Source organism: Cebus imitator, unplaced genomic scaffold (genome assembly GCF_001604975.1).
Source record: "Cebus imitator isolate Cc_AM_T3 unplaced genomic scaffold, Cebus_imitator-1.0 Scaffold396, whole genome shotgun sequence".
In the NCBI taxonomy this organism is placed as follows: domain Eukaryota; kingdom Metazoa; phylum Chordata; class Mammalia; order Primates; family Cebidae; genus Cebus; species Cebus imitator.
In genome coordinates, this window is record NW_016107711.1 from 225678 (window position 1) to 252648 (window position 26971).

Below are 26971 nucleotides of genomic sequence, written 5' to 3' on the forward strand. Positions count from 1 at the left end.
ATTACAGGCATGAGCCACCACACCCGGCTGATTTTTGGATCTTTTGAAGTCAGCTGTGAGTCTTACTGCTGCTCCTTTGTAGATATTCCTTTCTTCCTTTCTGCATGTTTTTAACAACTGCTTCTTTTTTGTGTTGTAAAGTTTTATTATTACTGTGTCTAGGTGTGGAGTTCCTTTTATTTATCTTGTTTGAGATTCATTGGGCTTTATAAATCTCAAGTTTGTGTCTTTCAACATCCTGAGATATCCTCTACCATTATTTATTTGAATATTGCTGCTTCTCCATTTTCTCTATTACTTCCTTCTCTAATTTAGAACTTCACTTAGACATTTGTAAGACCATCTCACCATATCATCCATGTCACTTAATCTTTCCTTCATTATTTTTCATATGTCTTTTTAAAATTTTAACTGAATTCTGGATAAAATTTGAATCTATCTTTCAATTTACTAATTCTCTATTTAGTTTTGTTTTACATGCTACTTAATCCATCTATTGAGTTGTAAAGTTTAATTACTATATTTTTTATTTATAGAAATTCTATTTGGTCTTTTAAAAAATCTACTTTATGATTCTTTTATAATGCTTGTTCTCTGTCCTTAGCTTTAAGCTTCTCTCAAATTTCTTCAAGCATATTGCAAATAGTTATTTTATATTTATGCCTTGTATCTATACTATCTAAACTTGTTATAAGTCAGTTTTTCTTATAGATTCTCATTTATGATGTCCTAAATCTTTGTGTTTTGGTTTTCTTACTCTGGGCTTTTAACTTTTCCTAGAAGTTTACTTTTGGGAAATACTTTGATGTCTGGGTTGAAGTTGAATTCCTCTAGAGAGAGATTTTGCCAGTTGCCTGATAGCAATAACTACCTCAGTACCACTCAAAATTAAATCTCCACTTGAGGTTTTTTGGAGGCCATATGAGAAGTATGAATTGGACAGCAAACACCTATGAGAGTTGGCCTGTATTTCTAAAATCTTTTTACATAGCACAAAGTTGCAGACAGGCAAGTGTCCTTGCTGCTTCCTTCTGAAGGGAAGGTTTATTTTCCTACATATTTTTTTCTTTTCTTTTTTTTTTTCAGATGGAGTCTCTCTTTGTCACCCAGGCTGGAGTGCATTGGCGCAGTCTCAGCTCACTGCAACCTCTGCCTCCCGGGTACAAGCGATTCTCCCACCTCAGCCTCCTGAGTAGCTGGAATTACAGGTGCTCACCACCAAGCCTAGCTAATTTTTGTGTTTTTAGTAGAGATGGGGTTTCACCATGATGGCAAGTCTAATCTTGAACTCCTGACCTCAGGTGATCCACCCACCTTGGCCTCCCAAAGTGCTGGAATTACAGGGGTGAGCCACCGTGCCTGCTTTTTTTTTTTTTCTACTTATTTTTTTTTTTTTTTTTTTTTTTATTTTTTTTTTTTTTTTTTTGAGACGGAGTTTCGCTCTTGTTACCCAGGCTGGAGTGCAATGGCGCGATCTCGGCTCACCGCAACCTCCGCCTCCNTAGAGACGGGGTTTCACCATGTTGACCAGGATGGTCTTGATCTCTTGACCTCGTGATCCACCCACCTCGGCCTCCCAAAGTGCTGGGATTACAGGCGTGAGCCACCGCGCCCGGCCTTTTTCTACTTATTCTTAAGCAGATTGTTTAGTTTTTGGAGGTGCAAGATTTACTCAGGGATCTTCTGTTATATTTTTCACCTTGGGTAGTCCTGAAACTTTGTTTCTTCATCCTTATGCCTCAGGGAGACATCGAGTGGAAGCTGAAGGTCTGTAGTTCTCCACAGACACACTCGGGACCAAATGTGGATCTCTGGCTTTCTTCTTTCCTTTCACCCTAGGTTTTTTGTCTCCCTTCAGTTTTAGGAGCCTTGTTTTTATTAATTTTTCTCAGTGGCAACATAGTGGCATGTTTAAAAGATTGTTTTTATATTTCATCTAACATTTAATTATTTCACACAAGATATATAGTCCGCTACAGTGTTAGAAATAGGAGTCCTAGGTTTGGGAATTATTAGGTATTCTTATATTTCAGAAGGGGAACTAAACTTTGGCTAAGAGGTAGACACACCTGGGTTTGAGACCAGATTCCGTATTCCATATTTCCAGATATTTACTTCATCAGCTTTACTAATAATAACACCTTTCCTTTGTATGTTGAATTTATGTTTACAAAGTACTTTTGCAAATATCAAGTCTTTGGAGAGCTGGCTGAAGCAGATGTTGTTATTCCTGTTGAGTGAATAGAAGATATTGTTGAGGGGGACACCACACTGATTTGGAACTCAAGTCTTTTAACATCTGGAAGAGTTCTATTTTTGTGACACTGCTGTCTTGGATTAAATTATTTCAAACAAGTCAGCAAATGGATCTCATTTTGTTGTCTAGGATAATTCACTGCTTGGACACTATCTTGAGGGAGATCCTTTGCCCAAAGCTGATTTTTGTTTTGTTTTGTTTTGATAGTTGATTGATCCAGTTAGCGGTGTCTGCAAAAGTTGCAGGAGATGAAAAATATCACTTATTTGTTTTCCCAGATTTAAAATGGCCTTCCTGACTTTAAAAGATTTCAGTACTCATATAAACATAAAATATATTTTTCTAAATTCAGATGGCATAAGTAATGGAAAGATAACCTTTGAGTTTGTCAAATAATGAGGCTCCTAGTTGTATTTATGGTCAGTTTTCCTTGTGGTATGTGAGAAGACCATGGAATCGTATTTGATGATAGGGAATTTATTGCAAGAAAAACTTTTTATTTTTATTTTTTATGTCTCTATTATTAAACACAATTACAAGCATACCCATTTTTGGACTGCATTCTAGCCCGGGCAATAAAGCAACACCCCTGTTCTCTCTTCCTCTTCCTCTTCCTCTTTCTTCCTTTCCTTTATTCTTTTTTTTCTTTTTCTTTTTCTTTATTCTTTTCTTTCTTTCTCTCTTTCTTCCAAAAACAAACAAACAAACAAACAAAAAAAAAGGTAACAGAATAGGTGTGTCGTGGACATGATCTGAAGCAGGTGTGTGTCATTAGAATTCTTAAAAAATAAAAAAAAAAATTATTGGCAGATTAATTTCTACCTCTACAATATATACATTAACTGTTGCCAACTGATGTCAACACAAATTGTAAGCATGCAAGAAAAAGTAATTTTTCTATGTTATTTTACAGTTATCATTGATTACAATGTTCTTTGCAAATCAAGACAAAAATAGAAAGTGTAATAATTCTTTTTTTTTTTTTTTTTTTTGAGACGGAGTTTCGCTCTTGTTACCCAGGCTGGAGTGCAATGGCGCGATCTCGGCTCACCACAACCTCCGCCTCCTGGGTTCAGGCAATTCTCCTGCCTCAGCCTCCTGAGTAGCTGGGATTACAGGCACGCGCCACCATGCCCAGCTAATTTTTTGTAGTTTTAGTAGAGACGGGGTTTCACCATGTTAACCAGGATGGTCTTGATCTCTTGACCTCGTGATCCACGCGCCTCGGCCTCCCAAAGTGCTGGGATTACAGGCTTGAGCCACCACGCCCGGCCAGGTGTAATAATTCTTAAAGTGAATTTAACAATTACTAGAGGAGAGGAAGCATGTTTCCAAATACTTTCTTAATCAAACACTAAAATCACAAGTTAAAAAAAAGAAAACTAGAACATGAGGAAATCTTGGAAAGCCACCTCATCATCTATACAATCACTTGGGGCTTCTGGGACTGGAGTGTGCTACATACAATCTTCTTGAGTTACCAAAATAAGGACCTGGCTTAGCTCAGGACAGTAGCTTGAAGTCAATCTGCTTCCCTTTTTCCACTCATACAATATTTAATATTTGACTGGGCCATGTGGCCAGCACCCATCACAGACTGTCCCTATTGGTCAGCATTTGAGCCAAACATTTCAGGGGTAGCAGATCTTCATGCAGAGGCCATTTATATTCCCTTCCTGTGCTGGCTGAGACTCTCATGCAAGGCTGCTAGAGGTAGGTTCTTTTTCTCTAGCAAATCCTCAGACAGGATGTATAACATCTCTTAAAAGGCAGGAAAAGTTGAGGCTACTTTTTTAGAAGAGAGCAAGGCATTAGTAGTCATTAAAACTGAAGGGCTTCTCCTGAAGTCCATGCACCCCTATTAGACGATGATTAGGTGAGCACACTGGGCAAATCAATGACTACTTCCTTGGTGGTAGTTTCTTAAATGTGCATTACTATTCAAGTATCATCATCAAACTTATGCTCCGTTAAGCCCTTTGAAGATAGACTAAAACCATTTCATTAAAATATCATCTTTATTTGACTCCTGCTCATGCTCTTATCAACTCCTCTAATGTCATTATGGAAAAAGGCAATTTCTTTCTTTTGAAGGCTTATTTTTATATTTATGTTTCAGATCATTGTGGCATATAATCAAGGAAAAGTTATCCTGGGGATTTAGACCTTCTGTAGATTAGGGTGCTCAGATATGCAAAACTGCTTCCCATCCTTGTGACTGTCAGTAGCTTTCTCCAGGGCAAGGGTAACATTTGTGAGTTCTCATAAGCATTTTTCATCAAGGAGTGTGGGGTGGACAGTGGATCCAAAGTGGCTCCTGTCATTCAAAAATCCTTAATCCTCAACGTGTGGTGGCTCATGACTGTAATCCCAGTACTTTGGGAGGCCAAGGCAGATGGATCACTTGAGGTCGAGAGTTCAAGACCAGCCTGAACAACATGGCGAAACCCCAACTCTATAAACAATACAAAACTAGCCTGGCGTGGTGATGGGCGCCTGCAATCCCAGCTACTCGGAGGCAGAGGCAGGAGAATCGCTTGAACCTGGGAGGCCAAGGTTCTAGTGAGCTGAGATCACGCCACTGCACTCTAGCTGGAGGGATGGAATAAGACTCCGTCTAAAAAAAAAAAAAAATTGTAATTCTCCTCTGCTGTTACTTTTCTTCCCACCACTGTTCTTCCTCTGCACTTTCTGTGCATTGAATCTGAGTTGATTCTCTTTCTCAGAACAAAATCCTCTTTGAAAATGCAACATGAGGTTACAAAAGGAGTTTATAGTCTGCTTTTTTCTGTTTGCATTTCCTGCCTCCAACATTTGCTTTCAGACTAATTAGGAGCTTTTGAGTTTCTTTTACTTTTCCCCATTGCTCATTTTCAAACAAGACTGTGCAGCCCTTTCCATCATGAGATGAAGATCTCATGTGGCTCAGGTAACTCAGGTATCATCCTGCCTAGAAACAGGGGATGAAGGACATGACCTTTCATGTCTTTCTGTCCCCAAGGACCTTGGCCTATTGCCAGAATACTTAATAGGGTCCAGGTAGATTTTTTAAATGAATAAATGGTCTCTACCATTCATATATTCATTTAGGCATTAAGCCTTGGGTGCCTCCTATCATCAGGCAGTGTGTTTCAGTCCTGGAGCTTGAGTCCTGACCATGATAGGCATGTCTCTATTGGGGGTACAAAAACAAATAGGCAGTTAGCAGTACTGTAACTGCAATAACTCTAAGAACATCTGTGGTTTTTGCTCTGTTTAAAGAGAACTCACAGTTTCTAAAGAGCTGCATTGAACTTAGGTAAATGATTTGTACTTTCTGAGCCTCCACTTCTCATTCATAGAATGGCCTAATGACTACATCATCGTGTTGTTCTGGGGTTGAAATGAGGCAAGGTAGTGAAAGGCTTCCAGCACAGGGCCTGGCCCATGGAAGGGCCAGATAGCCTTGTTCATGGGCTGCACCTGGTGTCACCGCCTATGTCAGCTCCTTTTACTCTGGTGCTTTGCCTATCTCAACCTCTGATCACCTGGCTGTCCTTCTGATAGAACGCTCCTCTGCCTACTCTGCTTGGCATAGTTTCCTCCTGCTGATGAGGGTGGGCAAGCACTGACCAGACAGGCTGGTTTCCCACATCATTTGTTTCAAATGGTCTTGTGAAGATGCCCTTACATCCTCTGTAAAACACCTTTCAACACTAAGGTTTATTAAACTACTTAATGTTTAACCTTCTCCCTCTTAGAGATGATACCAACTCTCTGAACATCACAAAATAGAAAATTTGTATAGATTGACTCATCAGAGAACAATTGTGTCTTCAGTGCCAGAAATTATCAGCTTGTGTGGAGAAATGTATTATAATTAGCAAAGGTTAAAAAATACAACATAAAAAGCAGGATCCGTCTTCCTGATTCTTTGTTTTTTTTAAAGATTTCTGTTTTTTGGTGCCAGTTTTGTATTTCTCACAATCAATAGGATCCAAAGATTTTCCACTTGGTTTAAAAGTCAACTGGGGATGAAGGAAAAGTTACAATATTGCACCTAAGCTAGTTCAATGACTAAACCTTTCTTTGCAAAGAGAGAGTTTTAAACTCATCTGGGTTGCCGGAGAGAAGAATCACTGATTCCTTTTCAGTGTCACCAGGCAGGCAGATAGTCTTGTTCATGGGCTGTACCTGGTGTCACCACCTATGTCAGCTCCTTTTACTGTGGTGTTTTGCCTCTCTACTCTCATTCACAATGGCCAGTGAGCATCACAAGTGTCAGAAACAGGGTGAAAAGCTACTACTTTCATCTTCTTCCTGGTTTAGAGCATCTTTCCTACGCACAGACAGATCAACACATAAATATTAACAATCAGCTGCTACAAATAAGGAAAACCTGCTACAAGGCTTTGAAAACGAAGGACATATGCTCTTCCCACTGGTCACTCTGACTACTTCCTTCCCATCAGTAATAAAGGTAGGGGTGTGTGTGTGTGTGTGTGTGTGTCCAACTCTAGAGAGCAAATGAACAAGTTTGCTACCCAGGACAGGTGGACTCTGAATATCTTCACATCCCACTGGCTTGGGAGTTTCCTACTGATATTTCTGTTGTTGGTAATGTTAGCAAGATATGAATACATGTGTCCTCTCTTATAATACCCCTATTTAAAAATGTTTAATGCCCTAAGTCTTTGAATGCTCCTGTCTCAGTTTTAGTTCTTAGTCAAGCTGAAAGCTAGAATTGTGCTTAAAGGGAGGATAGGCATGGAGGAGGTGGGGAACAGACACTCACTTGGAGTGCAGGTCATTAAACTTGTTCCATGCTAGAATAAAAGGTTATACAGCTCCCTCCCCTCCCCACAGTGTGTCAAACGCTTGTTTTCTTTGAGAAGAGAGTAGGATGTCCTATGGCTAGAGTCAGAAAACATGTCTTTGACAGCCTTCCTGGTGTTTTGTTTTTTGTTTCCTTTTTCCCTCCCAGTTGAACTTGAATGATTTAGAGTCTTAATGATTTAGAGTCCTAGAATTTCAGAGCTGGATGGGAGATTGCTCATGGGAGATTGCATCTTGATCCCCAACCCCTTAGCTGCCAGGAAGAAGTGGTAGAAAAATTGTGAAATCGTACTAATTCAGTATGGGTTGGTAGAATTTAATTCTTCCTCAAGTATTTATGGGAAAAACAGGAGTGCAGAAACCAGGGCTTCCCATAGCCCAGACATGCCCTTGGGCCAGAGGGAATGGCCTCAGAAGTCTTTTGCCAAAGGACATTTTGTTAGTTCAATAACTGTAAGTATCAGTAAGAAAGTGAGAGGCTTAAGGTTTAGCATGCAATTGGAACCTCATTGTGTAACTTAGGAAAGTAAGGGCACACAGTGATGTTTAAAAAATATTAAAAAACCCAATAGCATGTGTCCAGGAAGACTGGCAGCTGCTGGGTGCCTGCAGGATCTAGACTCTTGCAAAAATGCCTTGGAATTACTCCTCTTTTTAAAGAGGCAGAGGCTTCATTTTGGAGGGGTCACAGTGGGGGTCCTGGCTTCCATCGTGTGGGAGAGAATACATTTTACCTGCCCTCCAAAGAATGAGTCAGAGGCTGTGGTACCAATGCTGGCCAAATTTGAGTTCCTGAGACAGAGAGATCAGGTGGAGGCTGAGGATCTCACCTCAAACCATTTGCCAGAGGTCTTGACAATGGAGGGTTTCCATGGCTCTTTCCCTTCTCCATGCCCTGGATGTGCCCAGAGCTGCTGCAGGCAGTATTAGTTGCCGGTGCCAATGACTCATATGTTTTAAAATCTCCAAATCACTTTTTATAGGAACACATAAAAATTCCTGCTCAACATCTGCCCTATGTTCATTGACTTTTTTGTTGGTTTGTTTGTTTCCCTGAGAGATGCCATTTTGGCAACACCCAAGGCTGCCTCTCCTCTGATTCAGATGTTGGAGACTTTCATCCATAGCCACACAAAGCCCCAGGGCAGTTTTTTGTGTGTGTGTGTGTGCTTCCAGCATTTAGTGTAATTAGTTGGATAAACTTGCTAAGCCATCTGATTTGAATAAAGTCCATTATTCCTCCTGTAAGAGCTCAGGATGGGGCCAATACCAATGGGAGCCAACTCTCCAGCCTCCCTCTCCCAGTGATACCTCAAGGAAGAATGTAAATGAATAGAAGGAACAGAGGAAAGTGGAAGAGGATAGAATTTTAAGAAGTCGTACTTCCTAGAATGGTGGCCAAATAGGGCTGCTTTGGAACATCACGTAAGCCACTTAATAACCTCCCATCATACTATCTAGAGCAGGGCTGGGCAATGCAGTTTCTTCTCACATGTTTTTACTTTAAGCAGAATACTTAATATATATTGGCACTGCTCTGATGTTTGAGTGCTACTCATTATGCAGAAATGTTTCAGTGCACACACCACTCATATTTGCATTTACTTTCTTTTGCTGCATCTTTGTACCTAGGATAAACATGGTTTAATATTCCCTGAAAAAATTTTTTTTAAACCACTGTAACTTGTTTAATTTGGTTGCTGAAATCTTGTGTTTGTAATCGAGATCACTTTTAAGAAGGGACATTCTTATTAGAGGTAATTTGGAAAACTGCAGCTTGTTCACTGTTTGGTACTATCTTAATTATCTTGACCTTACATTTTAGGGTCCTACTTGTTTGAGTTACCATGCATTCTAAGTATTGTTTATCTTGTTACATAATCATATGGTTTTCATGGTTGCAACATGGTCCATTACATGGAAATGTCACAGCTTGCTTGCCTATTCTTTCATACTTATCATTTTCAGTTTTTCAATATTTATCAATAACTTTGAGCAGAAAATCTTCTAGATTTCCCTTACATTTTATATTATTTCCTTAAGATGGACTTTCCAAGGTTTCTTATAAAGATGATGAATGTATTAGGCCAGGGCTTCTCCAGGTGCAGCGTGTGCACAGATGGCTGGTGGATGTTGTGAAATGCAGATTCTAACTCAGTAGATGTGGGCTGAACCTGAGAATCTGCATTTGTCACAAATGCCTGCGTGATGCCCAGGCTGTGGCTCAGGGCTTTGGGCAGGCTTCTAAAGTTGCTGATGTGTTGGCATTGAGAGTATTCATAAGACTTGTTTTGCCAAGTCACTCTATGGGCTGGTTACCTAGGAGCTCTGCCCCCTCAGAAATATTTTCTAATCAAGAAGAAAGTTTTGATTAGACTGATGTCCAGAGGGGTGGGAAGCTGTAGCATCTGCCTTCAATAAAAGCCTCTAAGCTCAGTTGTGGCTGCCATTAGAATCACCTCGGGAGTACACACACACACACACACACACACTCTCTCTCTCTCTCTCTCTCTCTCTCTCTCTCTCTCTCGGCTCCTTCCAGACCACTACAAACAGAATGGCAGGCAGTGGAGCCTGGCTATCAGTATTTTTTAAAGCTTCCTGGGTATTAGAGGTGACTCTGTATAGCCAGGGTTGAGGACTATTGTTCTAAGCCCACAGAAGACCTACCTTAAATCTCACCGAGCTCCCAACTGTGTTTTATATCTGATTGGATGAAAAGCTTGGGGCTTATATATGCCACACTCAGACCGCCACACTTTTGACAATGGATTTAGCACAGCCATGAGTTGTCTGCATTTCTAAAAAAACAATAACCATAATTTCTGATGGCAGACAAGGTATTTGCCATCATTGACTTCTCCATCAAACTTACTTCTCTGTAGCATTTGTTGATCCTATCTTAATGAATGACACCATTGTACACTCAGTCTCCCAAGCCAAAAACCTGGGGCTGATCTAAGCCCCTTTACTTTCCCATACCCTTCAAATCTAAGCAGTTCTCACAGTCCTTTGTTATGTACGTACTTGTTTTTTATAGAATGTAACACATTGGCCGGGCGCGGTGGCTCAAGCCTGTAATCCTAGCACTTTGGGAGGCCGAAGTGGGTGGATCACGAGGTCAAGAGATCGAGACCATCCTGGTCAACATGGTGAAACCCCATCTCTACTAAAACTACAAAAAATTAGCTGGGCATGGTGGTGTGTGCCTGTAATCCCAGCTACTCAGGAGGCTGAGGCAGGAGAATTGCCTGAACCCAGGAGGCGGAGGTTGCGGTGAGCCGAGATCGCGCCATTGCACTCCAGCCTGGGTAACAAGAGCGAAACTCCGTCTCAAAAAAAAAAAAAAAAAAAGAATGCAGCACATTATATTAAAATTATCCTTCAATTAGACCATGAGCCTCTTGACCCCAGAGATAGTGTCTGATGCATCTTTTTATTCCCCATACCTAGTGCAGGGCCTGTCTAGCACAGAGTGGATACTCCTGAAATAATTGTTGAATGAATGGATGAAATAAAATGGGTTTTGATTGCATGTAACCCTGGAAGATTGTTCTTATGGTTGAAAGTTTCATAGCAGCGTGGTTCTAGCAGGAACACAGATTGCTTAGATAGTGCCTGGTGCCAACATGGCCTTGCCCTGGGGGTGTGAAAGACAGCAGACGGAATGCCCAGCATGCCCTGAGTCTCTGCCTCTCACCACCTGCTAGAGTAACACCTGCTGTTTCTGTTTGGCAGTTGCCTTTTCTGGCCTTGGCTTCACGACGTTCTACTTGGCGGGCAAGCTGCACTGCTTCACGGAGAGTGGGCGGGGAAAGAGCTGGCGGCTCTGTGCTGCCATCCTGCCCTTGTACTGCGCCATGATGATTGCCCTGTCCCGCATGTGCGACTACAAGCATCACTGGCAAGGTGAGTCCCTGCCCAGGGCCTGACTAGTCCTCACTGCGGTTGCCACTCTCCTCCAGGGTTGGGTGTAGAAATGCACCATTGTGGGGGGCTGAGTGCCCATTGTCAGAAACCAGAGGAGGCTGAAATGACTGAGTGGATACAATTTTGAAGCAGATATTCTGGTTCAAGTGAGGCCTGGCCTTCCTGGGGAAAGAATTGGAGCTCTTCTTCCTCCTTCATGCTCCAGGAGACTGCTTGAGTCCCACTAGAATATCAGGCCCTTTGGTTTAGAGTCACCCTTGGCCTGAGACCCAAATGTGATTTTCCTGCTGGATCACTTGCCTCAGTCCTCAGACTTCATGCCAAGTGGTTTTTGGCTTCCTTTGCTTATCAAATTCACCCTACAAGGACATATTTGTTACCACGGATGCTCTTCCGAAGGGTATATTCAGCCAGGGATTCATTCCAGTAATGCTCCAGGCAGCAGGTACAAGCCTGGGGTGAGGTTTGCCTATATATATATATACATATATCAGTCCTGGGATCATTGTTAAAAATCAGAATAACACAAACAAGGGAGGGGCTTGTTCCTGAAATAGAACTAAACCATGCCATGTCCTTCTGCAGAGAAGCTGTAGCTCACAGTCTGTCTGAAAGACAACCACCACCTGCCAGAGCAAACAGAGAGCCGTGATGGAGGTGCTGTCCACGGGAGGTGTGGCCTCTGGGAACCATGGGATCTAGGAAGGGGTTTCCCAAGGGCAGTCCAAAGATCACCTTGATCAGGCTGCCCTGATCTAGGAACTGGGCTCTCTAGAGGTGCATCGGCCTAGAATCTTCACGGTTAATAAGGAAGTCTATCATTGCTGATGAAGTCTAAGAAGCACTGGTAAAAAGCTCCACTATACAGTGTCCATTTTAACCAAGCAAAGCAAAGAAAATGTGCTTGAATCCAGCTTCTTTGGGTGAATTGGCTTCCACGATAGGTCTGTGACCCAAACCTCCTCTCCCTTTCCTGTTTTCCGGCTGTTGTTGGGCATTGTTCACCTCCTCCCTCTCCCCGTCTTTGCAGCCCGCTGCCTTGCAGGACTACCCTCTTAACACCTTTTCCAGGGGTGTGTTGCAGTGGTAATGATGCAATGAACGAGGGCACAGTTAAGGGAAACTCCTAGCTGAGAGCCCCTCCTTCTTCCTCTTCTCTGGAGACCTGTGCTCCTTCCAGCACTGCCCAGCTTCTCCTGTTCTTTCTTGGTCTCTTCCCTACCCCGTACCCTCCTGGAACTCATGATCCAGGTGTCCCGTGACCCCAGCGGCAGCTTTGGGCTGGAGGGTGAAGGGTATAGGGAAAGAGATGCTGACATGGTTTGGACAGGTGGATGCAGCAAGCATCAAGTGCTACCAAGGTTTGGGGCCCTCCTGATGGGGTGGTCAGAAGAGGGTCACAGGGCTGGGGTCTGGGCCCACCCTTGTTCTATTTTTATCAATGACTTGGATGAAATTCTAGATAAGAAGCCACATCATGAGACAGAAGAATGGAGAGATTCATTGGGCCAAAGGAAAACAAAGGCACAGCCCACACGGCTTGGAACTGGGAATATTTTCTCACAGAATTGTTTCCTACCTATGTGGTTAGGGCATTTCCCCATGAAGAATACTATGGGCCAAACGGCCTTTTGTAGACTGCTTCTCATTGATCTCTTATGAGCCAGTTTCTTCTTTGAGCACAGGAGCAATGAATCCCTAAATATTTCACAGAGCTTTTCATAGATCGAATGAAATAATGGATCCAAATGTTCTTTGTAAATGGAAATGTACTACACACATGCAGAGTGGTGTCACTGCTGCTTAGTGCATTGTTTCTAAGGAAGGATGCGTTGTGTTTCCCAAACAACTGAGTCGGAGGCAGACAATTTTTTTGGAACATGATCTATTTGTAAGCTATGAATGCCACGTTTTCACTTTTATTCAACCACTTTGGATTTGGGGAATGTCTGGGGGTTTCAGAATTGAATCAGTTTTTCCTTTATCTTAAAAGTCAGTGAGAGCCTTTGCATAGTGATCTTGTACTGACAACCTAAGAGGTGAGACTGGCCTGTCTTCAGCACTCTCTGGCCCTACCCTGTTTTGTTCCTCATTTTCTAGCTGTGGTGGTGTCACGTGGTGAAGCGAAGGAATATGGAATCACAGCTTTTGTCTTTAGGGAATGGTTAATTCATGCTGCCGCTGGTGTACCCAAGGCCTGGTGACAACTGAGGCTTTGAAACTGTTACTGTCCAACAGGCACAGAAAGGAACTTTGAGCAGTAGAAGGAGAATATTCATCCTCTGTGGGCCATTGGGAAAGCCAAGCAAGAGAATTTATGTTCAGTGATGGTTAGAACCATATTTGGGAATCAAATCAAAACTGCGTCATGGTAGACTTCTGTAGTCCAAGCTGAAGATGCATCTGTTGGTACGGGTTATTGGTATAGGCCAAGGACCAGTTCAGCTCTGCCATTATGTGTTCAACCTATACCCTTGGAGTCAGCCAGGAGAGGAACACAGCTTCCTTGGATGTCTAAAAGGCTCTGAGTCAGGCTCATTTTACCTGAGTTCCCCTTCACGAGTCTGAGTTCCCCTTCACTGTCCACACCAGTTGTTTTCAACTGTGTGATGGAGAGGCTCACTGTACCTCTCAGGAGACATTGAGCAATGTCTGTAGGCATCTTTTTGTTGTCACAACTTTGAGGTGTAGGTGCCACTGCCGTCGAGTGGGTGGAGGGTTAGAGACTAGGGATGCTACTCAATGTCCTACGACTGCAAGACCCCCCGCCCACCAACAAGGAGTTATCCAGCCCCAAATGTGAATACGGCCCAGGCTGAGAATCCCTGTTCTATGTCATACCCCGGCCCCATGTTTCCTTCCCCTGTTACACGTTAAGAAGCAGCAGTGCTCTGGGAGAGGGAAGTTTTGTTCATTCAACACTCAGTTATTAAGGGAGAAATCAAGGAGGCCTCAAAGGTTTTCTGTTGGGAGGAGGGATGCAGAGCAAGGTCTTCAACTGCAGTGTAGGTGGATGTTTGAGGCAGGATGCCTGATCAAGATAAATAACTTGTTTTCCTTTGGTGAACTGAGCTGCCCAGTGACCATGGGCGGGGGCCATCCATCATGGTGAAAATTCACATGGAGCCCCATTAGCATCAGCAAAACTCAAGTCCCCCTCATTATAGACTTTAGTTAACAGCATTCATGTTATGAGATTTTATGACTCCTTTTCAATTTTGATTTAAGCAACTGTGCTTAATGTGGAAATACATCCAATTACTCAATTACACAGTCATATCCAATAAATAGTCCATAATCTCCGATGACTCTCTGTCCATTATCATGCTTATTTTCTGTTGTTGACACCCCCTGGTCTTTTCTGTCTCCCCAGCCAACTTCAAATACAAAAATCTATTGTTTTATTAAATGACGAAAATACAGAGGCACAGGCCATGGCATAGGGAAGGACATATGAGACATTTAGCAGAACTTCCCCAGACGCTAAAGCAGCTGGATCAATACTAAATCTCTATGTGGGTGATGTGCCCTGTGTCCTGGTGACATTCTGGCTTTTAGGCCAACTAGAAGCTGGAGAGTTTCACAGATGATGCTAACTGCAAAGCCCAGTGCCCTTTGAAACAGGCTCACCTTTGTGATTAACAATGTGTTTAACAGTGCTCAAACTTGTAGAATCCCCATGCTAGGGAAAATAAGTGCAGAGAAAGAGTGGAGCATGTCCTTAAACTGACTTCTGCCTCTGTTCACCCTGTCGTGTGATTACGATTTCTTGTCAATGGAGGGTTATAGCTACTAGTGGCAGGAATGTGTTGTGTGCTCCATCACTGGACTTAATAATGAGCTCCTCTGACCAGCTCAAGTCCCTGCATCTGAAACCAAGCTCTCTCCATGTGACTAGGTTTGGAGATAACATTTGAAATACATGTTTCTCTAATCATAGGTCATTCTAAGCATCCCTGGGTGCCTGTGCGGTGTTTCATTATAAGAAAGAGCATCCCCCTCCGGAAGTAATCTAAGGGAACAGGCCTCAAAGAATGAAACTGTCATTTGTTCCCACCCAGACTAAGGTTGGAAAGCATCTCGGTCAGTCACAGATGCAGTTGTCTCACTGGGCTGAAATTCTCAAGATGGCCGTCATTGCCTTCGCCTGCTTCCCCGACTGGGCGGTGAAGGGTCTGTGATTTGAAATGAACTTAATGTAGTTACCAAACTTCAGGAGATTATTGATCCTCCAAATGCAGGTAGTTTGGTGGTTGGATATGTGCTGGACTATTTCGTGTGCCACAAAATGCTTTTGGCCTCAAAGAGTCAGGGAGAAGCTATTCCCTTCAAGAAACCTTTGTTTCAAAGCCTCATGGCATCCTGCAACTCACAGGACTCTCTCGAGCTCTCCTTCCTTTTGTTACTGATAAACTCAGTAGCCCCAAAGGATGGGATCTTTCGCTGTTCAGTGTCACAGAGCCATTACATGAAATCAAACGTGAGCATCAAGCAGAGTAAACTTTATACCATGGCCAAAGAATGGAGGAGTGGAAACACAGCTCTCAGATGAACTTTTCAGTTAGTGAGGGGCGAAGGGATTAAAATATTAGGGTTTCTCTAACGAAGAGGTCAGGCAGTAAAATCTAGAGGAGGAATAGTTGGTTCTTTTTCTGGAAATGGACAGTGAACTTCTGGGAACCAGAGCACTGCCTTCCTTTTATGGCTTCCTCCAGTTGTTGTCATGGCAAGTGTCAACTGTCATGCTGCTGGTGAGAGTGTCATTTGGCATGGAAATGAGATTACAGTGAAGCCTGAGGTCTTCTTGAAGTTCTTCAGTCAGCTATCTTGGTTTTAGCCAGTGTCAGCCCGTCCAGGTACAAAGGGAACTATTTACCACAGGTGTCCTATGTCTTGTAGATAAACAGAATTAGAAAGGGGTAGAAATTCACCTACGTACTTACTCCCCTTCCCTCCCCTCTGTGTCTGTCTCCATCTCTCTATCTGCTTCTCTCTCTCTCTCTCTCTCTCTCACACACACACACACACACACACACACGCACGGCAGAGGGACACACACTGTTAACCAGGCCTGCCTTGTGCTGTCAGAAGCAATCTGTAGATTTTCTAAATGAAACAACTTGAAAAAGATCCCTTGGAACAATATGATTGTTTCTGCCAAAAACCTGCCAGCCCTGGGTAGAACAAAAACACTGAGATTCTCCCTCAAATATCCTCAGTCCTGAGTGAATTGATCTCACCTCATTTCCCTCCACGGCTGGCTGCTCTGTGTGGCAGGGCCCACAGTCTCATTCACCATCGGCTGCCAACTCCCGCCTCTGCCTGAGAACCTCTGAGTCTTGACTGCCCATCTAAGTCCACCCGCCTGTGTGTTGGTGCCCAGGAGAGCATGAGAAGCCTCAGCCCCTGGCTCACCTCTCACTCTGGTCAAAGTCCACTGCATAGTGTGCTTTCAGCCTCGAGAGAGCCATCCTCAGTCAGGACTTCAGCCCTCTTCCTGCCTCCAGGATAGCCCTGGTGTTTCCCCATTACGTAATTCCCAGGGAAGATGCACGTTGATGGCTCCCAAGTCTCACTGGCCTCCTTCCTTTGTTTTACTCGAGGGAACTCGTCTCTTCTCAGCTTTCTTTGGTGTTCTGTGGTTCCTCCTGCTCAGCATATGTATACAGATTCCAACTTTTTCTTCCCACTCTGGTCTAGTGATCACCACTTGTTGCCTGAATCATTGCAGAAGCCTGTTAGCCTGGCTCCCTCCTTCCTTCTTTGCCCCTCAACTGCAGTTGGAGTGTGCCTTTAGAGCTTGAGTTAGCACATGTCACTCCTGCAAAAAATGGTCCAGTGACTCTCATTTCACTCCACATCACAGCCTGTGTCCTGCCAAGGCTCACAGGATCTGCTCCCTCCGTACCTCTCTGATGCTATGGTTAAGCTACTTATCCTCCTTGTTCACAGTATTGCATCCCTTGAGCTTCTGGCTGCTCCTTGAACAGGCCCATCCTGTCCCACCTCAGAGCCTTTGCACAGGCTCCACTTTGTGCCTGGAATGCTCTGTTGAGATGCGGGCATGGCTTGTTCCCCTTTTCCCTCCCAAACTAGGCTCAAGTGTCACCTTCTCAGTCCTGTGGTGGTCCTTCCCCACAAGCCATGTCCCTTGCCCCTTGTACATTAACCACCTTCTGACAAATGAAATAATTTAGTATGTATTGACTGTTGTCTGTCCCTAACCACTAGAACGGGGTGGGCAAACTTTATAAAGGGTCAGATAGTCAATATCTTAGGCTGTATGTGGCCGTGCGATCTCTGCTACAACTACCCAATTTGGCTGTAGTGCCCAGAAGGGACTATAGATGATATATAAAGGAAATGGGTTCACTTAGTTTGCTGTTCCCTGCGCTAGAATATGATCTCCATGTGAGCAGGGATTTAGGTCTCTCTTGGTGGCATGGCACATAGTAGGAACTTGTATCAGGGTCCTAAGGCTGCCATAGCAAAGTATCAAAAACTGGGTGCTTTAGAACAACAGAAAGATACTGCCCCACTGTTCTGGAGGCTGGAAGTCTTTGGCAAAGCCACCGTCTCTCTGAAATCAGTAAGGGGAGGATCCTTCCCTGCCTTTTCCAGCTTCCAGTAGCCCCAGATGTGCCTCTGCCGATGGCGGAGTAATTCCAGCCTCTACCTCTCTCCTCCCCTGGTGTTTTCTCTGTGTGTCCTCACATCCGCTTTCCTCTTTGGGTATCTGTCTTTGTGTCCAAATTTTGCCTTTTTATGAGGACAGTAGTCCTTATATTGGATTAGGGCCCACCCTGATTATCTTATCTTAACTTGATTATTCCTGTAAAACCCTATTTCCAAATAAGGTCATGTTTTGAGGTCCTAGGGACTAGGACTTCCACATATCTTTCAAAAGGACATGATTAATTTATAACAGTGTTCAGTAAATACATGCTGAATAAATCAATGATTTCCACTAAATTGTGTCCCTTTATTACTAGTATCATTTTTTCTTTGTCCTGGTTTTACTATAATTAACTTATTATCTACAAGTTCTTTCCTTTTAAAAAATAAACAAAAAGTTACACTATAAACCAACCAACCTTCCTTCCCTCCTTCCTTCCCTCCTTCCCTCCTTCTCTACAACTTCTTTCCTTTTAAAAATAAACAAAAGCTTACACTATAAACCAACCAACCTTCCTTCTTTCCTTCCTTCCTTCCTTCCTTCCTTCCTTCCTTCCTTCCTTCCTTCCTTCCTTCCCTCCTTCCCTCCTTCTCTCCCTCCCTTCCTTCCTTTCGTTCCTTTCCTCCTTCCCTCCCTGCCTCGCGCCTGTCTCTTGTGCCTGCATACCAGGCATGTTCTCCACTGGGCTCAGTACTGAGTGAGACGGACACAGCTGCTGTCTTCTCAGCTTATACTATACCAGGCCTATTATGCATCCTTCCTGCTAGGTAAGGTCTTTTATAGAAACTCAAAATCACAGAAACATGAAGTTTTACAAGTAGTAGAATTACTGGAAAGTATAACAAGAACAACAACAAGAAAATCACAGGCAGTCATTGGGTTTGCCAGAGCTGATTTTTGCCCTAGTACCTTGGGTCATGGAGCCCAAGGCATACAAGGTCCCAAGTCAAGCCAGCTTAGTGATGTTGGAGGCTGCCATGGTGACAGAAAGGATGATCTTCCATAGGACGTGACAGCACATCTTCAGAGGCCTTTCTGCTTTTGTGTGCCACAACAGATGAGGACAGCCTGGCACCTCAGTAAGGCAGAACTCATAAGGTCCTTTCCTGTCTTTTGACCTCATGATGAGGGGGCAGGGTTTTGTCAATTTTATAGGTAAGGATTCAAATCCAGGTTGCTTGATTCAGAGTCACTCTTTCCACTACCGTTAGAGCTTATCTGCTCATCTGGTGTCAATTCTCTCCTTCCTTTTTAAAGAACAGCTTTCTTTACAATTCTCAACTATAAAATTCTCCCTTTTAATGTATAGAAACATTTTTATATATCCAGAGTGGTGCAACCATTACCACTATCTAATTCTAGGACATTTTCATCACCCCAAAGAAACCCTTATCTCTCAGCAACCACTTCTCATTCCTCCGTGGCCCAGGCCCTGGCAACCACTGATCTACTTTTTATCTTTATGGGTTTGCGTACTCTGCACATTGAATATAAATAGAACAGTATAATATGTGGCCCTTTGTGCTGGTGATGTTGATTCTTTAGTGCCTCTTGTAGATGTTGTTCAGTGTCAGTTCCCCATTTGCTGAATAAAAGTCTGCTGAGCTCTGGGAAATAAGTAGGAATGAAATATCCCAGAGTCCTAGACAATGACATATAGTCAGAAATAGGAAACCCCACTGGTGGTAGGTGTGAGGCCATGGAGTGCATAGATGGCAGCCCAGAGAAAGAGTGGGGCCCCTGGTCCATGCTGAGGGCTCCACAGAGCCACAAAGGGACATGGAAAACATTCTGCTTCACCCCACACCAGATGACAGGTCAACTTGTGTCCTGTAGTCTTACAAAGCTGCTACCCCTCTCTTAAAACACAGGTCTACCTTCAGTTTCTCAGATTTACCAAACCTCCTTTGTCATCAGCACCTTCACACATACCCTTCTCTCTGCCTGGAAAACCACAAGTGCACTCCTTTCCTCTACTCCTCAGCTTCTTACGGTTGACTCTTGCTCATCCTTCAGGTCTTAGCCTGATGGTCATGTCTTCAGCAAAACCTCTTTTCCAGAATAGCCCAGGTCTCTGTGCTGGGGAAGCTCACAGACCCTCACCTGTTTCCTTCATGGTGCTTATCATAGATGGTAAGGCTGTCATGGTTTAGTGTCTGTCTTGCCCTATAGCTGAAAACTCTGGGATAGCAGGGACTTGTCCCATTTATTCAGCCTGTGCCCTAGGCCTGGCTGCCATGTCTGACACCTGATACATATGCAGTGCATGTGTACAAATGAAGGACATCAGTTCTAAGTAAGGAGACAGAAGTATTTTGGATTTCAAAGACATGGAGATCCATTTATTTCCCTTTTGAGACTTCCAGTTGATTTGGGGCAAAGTTAATCCCAAGTGTTTTTCCCCCAAGAAGGGCTTTCTTGCCCCCTGATTGCTTGTCTATCAAAAGGATACAAATGTGATTTTATTAAAATAGTAGTGGCCCACTTGAGGCAATTGATGACAAGCTCCTTCAAGTGCTATTATAAAGGTGGATCTTGTCCACAACCTTTGTAATAAACACAGCCCAAAAATGACGTTGCTGAGAAGCAGCTTAGGGAGACTGTTCATTGCCCTTGTTACTTCTGATAACTCCCATAGCACCTGTGATATCACTTTTCACTCATTCCATTAAAAGGGAAAACAGAATTGGCAGGAATTGTCATTTCCATGCATGCTGCTATGTCAGTAAGTCTGGGAAACATTCCTGGAATGGTTTGATGTCTTTTGGTCAATGATCCACCTAATGAGATGCTATGCTGCAGAAAATAGAATGTTGAGGAGTGTTATTTGTAGGTTTTGCCCTTTGGTCTGTTTAGTCAATGGCTCAAATGCAGATGTTGTGGATCGTTTTAGATGCTAATAAAAATACCCCAGGGGGCTGTTTCCTGCAGTTAGAGAAAAAACTTAACAATCATGCAACTCTAAGACCTTGAACTAGAAAAAGGCCTAGCACATTTTACAGGCTGGTGGCTATAGGCTAGTGAAGAGATTCTTCATTTAAGCAACTTTATTTAATCATGTTAATTACACCCTGTGGCCCTGCTCCAGAATATTTCTTGGGTGACAAATGTGTTTTTAAGTTCCTTAGAGGTTTATTTACAATGCTATGAAAATGTAGCCAAAGAGGAGAGAACTGTAAACTGCTGAGCTGTGTGTGAGGAGAAGGACAGCGGAGGTTGAAAAAGCCTTCAGCAGTTCTGGAGTAGAATGTGAGAGGAATGGCATAGGATAACAAGGATGGATACTATTTTTATGTCCTATTTGGCATACTTCATGAAGTGATCATTTTATTAAATTATCATCAAATGATCATATTGTTAAATTATCATCACAACTCAATGAGGTGTATATTGAGAGCTACATTTGAGAGATAAGGAAACTCAGAGAGGAAAAGCAGCTTGCCCTAATAGGGACTGCAACACCTTAGCCTTAGGATTTCTCAGCATGGCAGATTCTTGGGTCGGGATGAGGATAAGTGGTGGTTACTTTACCACAGCCCCAGGAGCCTCCAAATGGCCAACAGTTCTTCTCTCGGGGATGGGTCTGCTGCCTCCTCCTCTTCTTCTTCATTCTTGGGAATGCCTCCTGCTTTCCCTGTTGTCTTCCAATCCTATCCTACCCTGATGGCTGCTCACCAAGTCTGAGCAGACACAAATTTGTATTCCTTGCCTTTCTGCCAGACAGCTACTATGACGTGACACTGTGTTCATCAGTTGTTTAAGTCTGAACTCCTATGGGGAGAAAGCAGTGACAATTATTTGGTCTCTCCCTTTGACCAATTAGAATGACTTTTGTTTCTAAATGATATTTTACCTCAACCAAGAAAAGAATATGACCTGTTTTCTTCTTTTTTCTTTTTTCTTTTTTTGTTTTTTTGAGACAGATTCTTGCTCTGTCACCCAGGCTGGAGTGCGGTGGTGTAATCTTGGCTCACTGCAACGTCTACCTCCTGAGTTAAAGCAATTCTTCTGTCTTGGCCTCTGGAGTAGCTGAGATTAAGGCACGTGCTGCCATGACCGACTATTTTTATTTATTTATTTATTTTTATTTTTTAGTAGAGATGGGGTTTCCTCGAGTTGCCCAGGCTGGTCTCAAACTCCTGAATTCAGGCCATCTACCCTCTTTGGTCTCCCAAGTGCTAGGGGATATGACCTATTTTCTAAGTGCACCTTGGTAGAGTCTCCAAATAATCTTGATATGTGGCCTCGGTAGGCTGACTCAGGATCAAATTCCAGGAACATCTATATAACAAGGCATCCTAGCCGCCTTGCACTTGTGGTTCCAAGCTCATATGTTACTGATGAGGTCATCAAGAGGACCAGAATGGGAAAGGGGCACACCCAAAAACACTCAGGACCACAACCCAATCTAACCCTGAGCCGCTATGTATCCATTTCCCTCAACAAACATAATTATGCTCTGAACAAGGTATTGGCCAAGTTGTTGAAGGAACCAACAGCCAACCCACACAGAGTTTTGAGTCCAGCATTAAACATTAAACAATCGCACAGTGTGTCATTGTTCTCCACCCTGATTGCACAGGGAGTGGGGAGGGACTATTAACTTGTGTAACTGGGAGACTTGGTCTAGCCTGGGGATCACATGAGGTTATGTTGCACAATGATATGGAGTTGAGCTCTGAAATATGAAAAGAAATTGATTAAGGGAAGGTGTGAGGAGAAAGGGATTCCTAGGAATTCAGGATTGGAATCGTACATGTGGACCTCCAAGAGGGGAAGAAGCACATGTATTTGAGGAACAAAAGGGAAGCCCATGGCTTTGGAAGGATGGGTGAAGGGGAAATGGCTGGGATGGTTGGCAGGGCCAGGATTGCAGCCTTGAATGACACAGGGGCTTGGCTGTCCTCTTACAGCAGTAGGAAGGAGTCAGCCAAGCAGGAGAATGCCTGCACCTATTTGCTCCTGAGAGATCATCGTCAACTGCTGTGTCCCAAGTCCAGCTCCAGCGTGGTGACTGGGCTCTTGGTCTGCATGTACTGAAAGCTTATGCTACCATCACAGACATGTCTAAAATAAAAGAGCTTTTCTTTTATTTATACTACTTTTCCTGCTTTGCTATTGCAGATTAATAAAATTACATGCATGAAATTACAAATTTATTTTAAAGAAGATAAACCTATTCATTATGGAACCTTTTATGTTTTACTATGAGCTTCATAGAAATGATGACAGTAGAAGCAATTCTGTGAAAGGCACTGAAATATGAAAATATTGTCCCTGTCCTCAGAAATTATCCTGTTAGATCTAGATAGAACCAGGATACATAATAACAGGATCGCAAAAAGACTGATAGGCATGATGCACGTTTCTAAGCATTGAACAGCGTGTTTTCTTGAAAGATACATTTCCTTGACAGCCATTCAAAATGTCGCCTACAGGAGACACAGGGACATTAGTTTGTGAGTTAAACTGAAGTCTCTATACAGTGTGTTGCTCACTGGGAAGTGTTGGGAAAATTATCACCCTGAGCACTGACCCTTCAGAAAAACTGTTGCCTTCTACCTGAATGCAGGTGGACACACCCTTCAGGCCATGGCCTGCTGCATCCGGAAGGCTGGGACCTCAGAGAGTCATGTGGATATCAAGCCTGGAATGAACATGCCAGGGTGTGAGCACAGCACCATGGATCAGTGCAACTGCAGGATCAGGATTTCAGGGTTCAAGCCCAATTCTTTCGGGGAAAATGAGGCTGATCCTGCCTGCCTATGGGAAGTCTATACAATTCAATAATAACTGTGAAATTGGAGACCCCCCCAGCGGAGAATTGCAGTTCAGCCTGACAGCAACCTTAAAAGAGTTCCAAATCTTTTTGTTAGGGGAGATTTTCCACTGGACTAGAACCTTTTTAGCAAAAATAACCCATAGACAGTTAAAGTGAACACACATGCAGATACTAAGTGAGGGTTGCTGGTGTGAGCCGCTTTTTTGAGGTCTCTATTGAGAACTACCTGAATGTGCTCTTTGGCAAGGGGCTGCCCTAGGGTGGAGGGCTGGTATTCCCTGCAGATGCACCCTTCTGCCTTGCCTGCTCCGCCCTTGCCTCCCAGTTGGTAAGATCTGTTAGGTGTTAGAGAATTGAGCCCTTCCTGCCAGAGGTCTGCTGAGTTTGTCAACACAGGCATATCTTAAAATGTTTTATTCACTTTGTCTGTGACTCAGAAAGTTCATTTCATCCCTGGGAAATTACTTATCACGAGGCAGAAACCAGTGCACCTGCTGGCTTTTTGCAGCAAACCAGCAACATTACAGGACTCTGGTGGGAACTTACTAAAGAAAAAGAATTATAGCTCCCGAGAGATTTAGAGCCTACAGAGATGGGTTGAATTCTTCTTCCAGAATTTAGAATTGATTTCAAAAATCAGGAATACAAATCTGAGTTTATGCAATGCTCAGGTGTGAGTTAAAGAAATACAGAGAAGGGCCAGTGTGGTGGCTCACGCCTATAATCCTAGCACTTCGGGATGCCGGAGTGTGCAGATCACTTGAGGTCAGGAGTTCGAGACCTGCCTGGCCAACATGGTGAAACCCTGTCTCTACTAAAAATACAAAAATTGGCTGGGTGTGGTGGTGTGTGCCTATAATCACAACTACTTGGGAGGTTGAGGCAGGAGAATCACTTGAACCGGGGAGGCGGAGGCTGCAGTGAGCCGAGATCGTGTCACTGCACTCCAGTCTGGGTGACAGAACAAGACTCTTTCTCAAAAAAAAAAAAAAAAAAAAAAAAAAAAAAAAAAAAAAAAAATATTAAAAAAAAAAAAAAAAAAAAAAAAAAAAAGCAAAAAGCAATACAGGGAAAAAAGAAGCAAGAACTCATTTTTTAATGTTTAAGTGGTTAAGTGCCAGGAATGATGGCAGTTTGCAGAGCCCACCACCATGGTTTCTCTTTCCTTTAGTCTTTCAGGGGGTCCTGTAAGCAAACCAGTCCCTAGAACAGGTAGGAAAGGTGCTTTCTGGAAAATGTAACTGGCCGCATATGAAAAAATAGTAACGCATTTTTCCCCGCTCTGCTGTTTCCTGCCTAGATTCCTTTGTGGGCGGAGTCATCGGCCTCATTTTTGCATACATTTGCTACAGACAGCACTATCCTCCTCTGGCCAACACAGCTTGCCATAAACCCTACGTTAGTCTCCAAGTCCCAGCCTCACTGAAGAAAGAGGAGAGGCCCACAGCTGACAGCGCACCCAGCTTGCCTCTGGAGGGGATCACTGAAGGCCCCGTATGACCAGTGTCCTGGGAGGATGGACGCTAAGCCCTGGGCCATCTGCCACCCTGACATCATAACACAATAGAAATGGTTTCTGTAGTGTATTTTTCATCAGTTGTTTCTCAAAGTCATCGTACTTCTGCTTCTGTTTCACTGATGGTGTTCCTGCTACTTTAAATGTCTACTTTCAACATTCTTGAATTTGCAAGTGAAGGACACCAGGAACAATCTCAGAGATGCAAGGAAGAGGATGCGAAGGTGGGCGTTGGGGAGCTTGGCCGATCTGTCTATCTGAAATGTTTGCTGTAACAGCCACCTTCCTATGTTTTCATGGTTGTAAAACATAATAAAACCTCCCACCTGGAAGACTTGGTGTTGGCCCCCCAGTGCAACAAGTCATTTGGAGATGCAGTAACCCAAAGCCAGTTCTGTCTGTAGGTCATTTTAGGCGTTGAGCTTGGAAGCAAAGGCTCAGAACCTTTCTGAGCCATCAGCTTCTCATACCTCATGTCTAAAATAGATTTGAAACTTTGAGTGACAGCTTGAGAATTGCCAGGGCTTTTGAATCATTGAATCTGGAAGCAAATAAAATTAATAACTTCATGCACAGACCTCCACCAAACATGATAAGCATGAAGATGCATGAGAGCATGTGTGGGGAATGAGGTCACTGCAGTTCGCTAAGGGTTCGGGGGCACAAAATCCTTCCCATCTTTCAGCCTAAGTTTATGAACCAGTTCTGTAGCTCAACCTCATACAGTGAATTTTGGGGGGAGTGGGGCTTTACTTGGCTTTTCTACAAGAAGTAGTGTGACTCATCTTACAGATCAGAAACTTCATGCCTGGGGCCCATCTCAAGGGAGTGGCTGGGTGGCCACTGGAGGTAAGAAGCAGCTTCAGTCTGAGAGTTTTTCCCCTTTAGGATCTGAGTTTTGCAGAGCTCTGCTCTAAGGATTCTCTAAGTGGTGGCATGTTCCTGTTCCTAGCTGGCGGGCAATGTTTCAGCATGATAGAACTCTGGTAGAAGGTACAAGAACAGAATCAGGAATATGCTGTGTCTCTCCCTCAGCTCTTTGCCTTCATCTAGTGCCTATTGGATGTACCATGTGGTTCTTCAGATTCCTTGGCCTGGATGCTATGAGGTGATGCATCTATGCTATCCAGAGTGTCACTATTTTTTTTTTTTTTGAGATGCAGTCTCACTCTGTCACCCAGACTGGAGTGCAGTGGTGCGATCTTGGCTCACTGCAACCTCCGTCTCTGGGTTCGAGGTATTCTCATCCCTTAGCCTCCCAAGTAGCTAGGACTACAGGTGCCAGCCACGCCTGGCTAATTTTTGTATTTTTAGTAGACATGGGGTTTCACCACATTGGCCAGGCTGGTGTCGAACTCCTAGCCTCAAGTGATCCACCCACCTAGGCCTCCCAAAGTGCTGGGATTACAAGTGTGAGCCATCGCGCCCAGCCAAGAGTGTCACTTTTGGGCAGTTAGCATAACAGACTGCATTTTGAGAGACTCGAGTGGCTACCTAAAGTGTCAGCTGATCAACCCTGGGCTGGGTGTGCAAATTAGAAGCATCAGAATATCTTTGGTCAGCCATTTCTGTTAAGCTCCATGGGCATACCCTTGGAGTGCATGTACCACTGACCATGCTCCATGACTCCCAGTGCAGCCCTCTCCAGCCCTGGTCCTTCCAAACTGGCTTTGGCACAAAGTCATGTGAATGTCTCATGGATGGAGTAGCAGAGGGGGAGGCTTGAATTGATTTCCACCCAAAGTCAAGCCATTAATTTTTTAAAAAATTAAAGCAGTTACATTGGCAAGCAACTTTGAAAAGATGAATGTGAGATATTTTAAGAACTAAATCATAGCAATTGAAAAGACGTATTTTTAAATTCTGAGCTAAAATTCATATAAAATTAGAAAATTAAATAATAACGGAAAACTCCAGTTTTCAAAAATAAAGCCCAAAATAGAATTGTAGGAAAAGAATCATTTGTTAAAAAAAAAAAAAAAAAAAACCCTCCTG

At 43.4% G+C, this 26971-nt stretch overlaps 1 protein-coding gene across 3 annotated transcripts in view; it reads left to right on the forward strand.

Annotated features, from left to right (window-relative positions):
• The window catches only part of PLPP4 (phospholipid phosphatase 4), a 107788-nt gene extending 82473 nt beyond the window's left edge, over positions 1-25315 (forward strand). For all 3 annotated transcript variants that reach the window (XM_017508583.2, XM_037731374.1, XM_037731375.1), the window contains 2 exons: positions 10811-10981; positions 24761-25315. In XM_017508583.2, the coding sequence (XP_017364072.1) occupies positions 10811-10981; positions 24761-24960 (371 nt within the window). In that variant the 3' untranslated portion in view covers positions 24961-25315. The remainder of the gene's footprint in view (positions 1-10810; positions 10982-24760) is intronic.
• The last annotated feature ends 1656 nt before the right edge of the window (positions 25316-26971 follow it).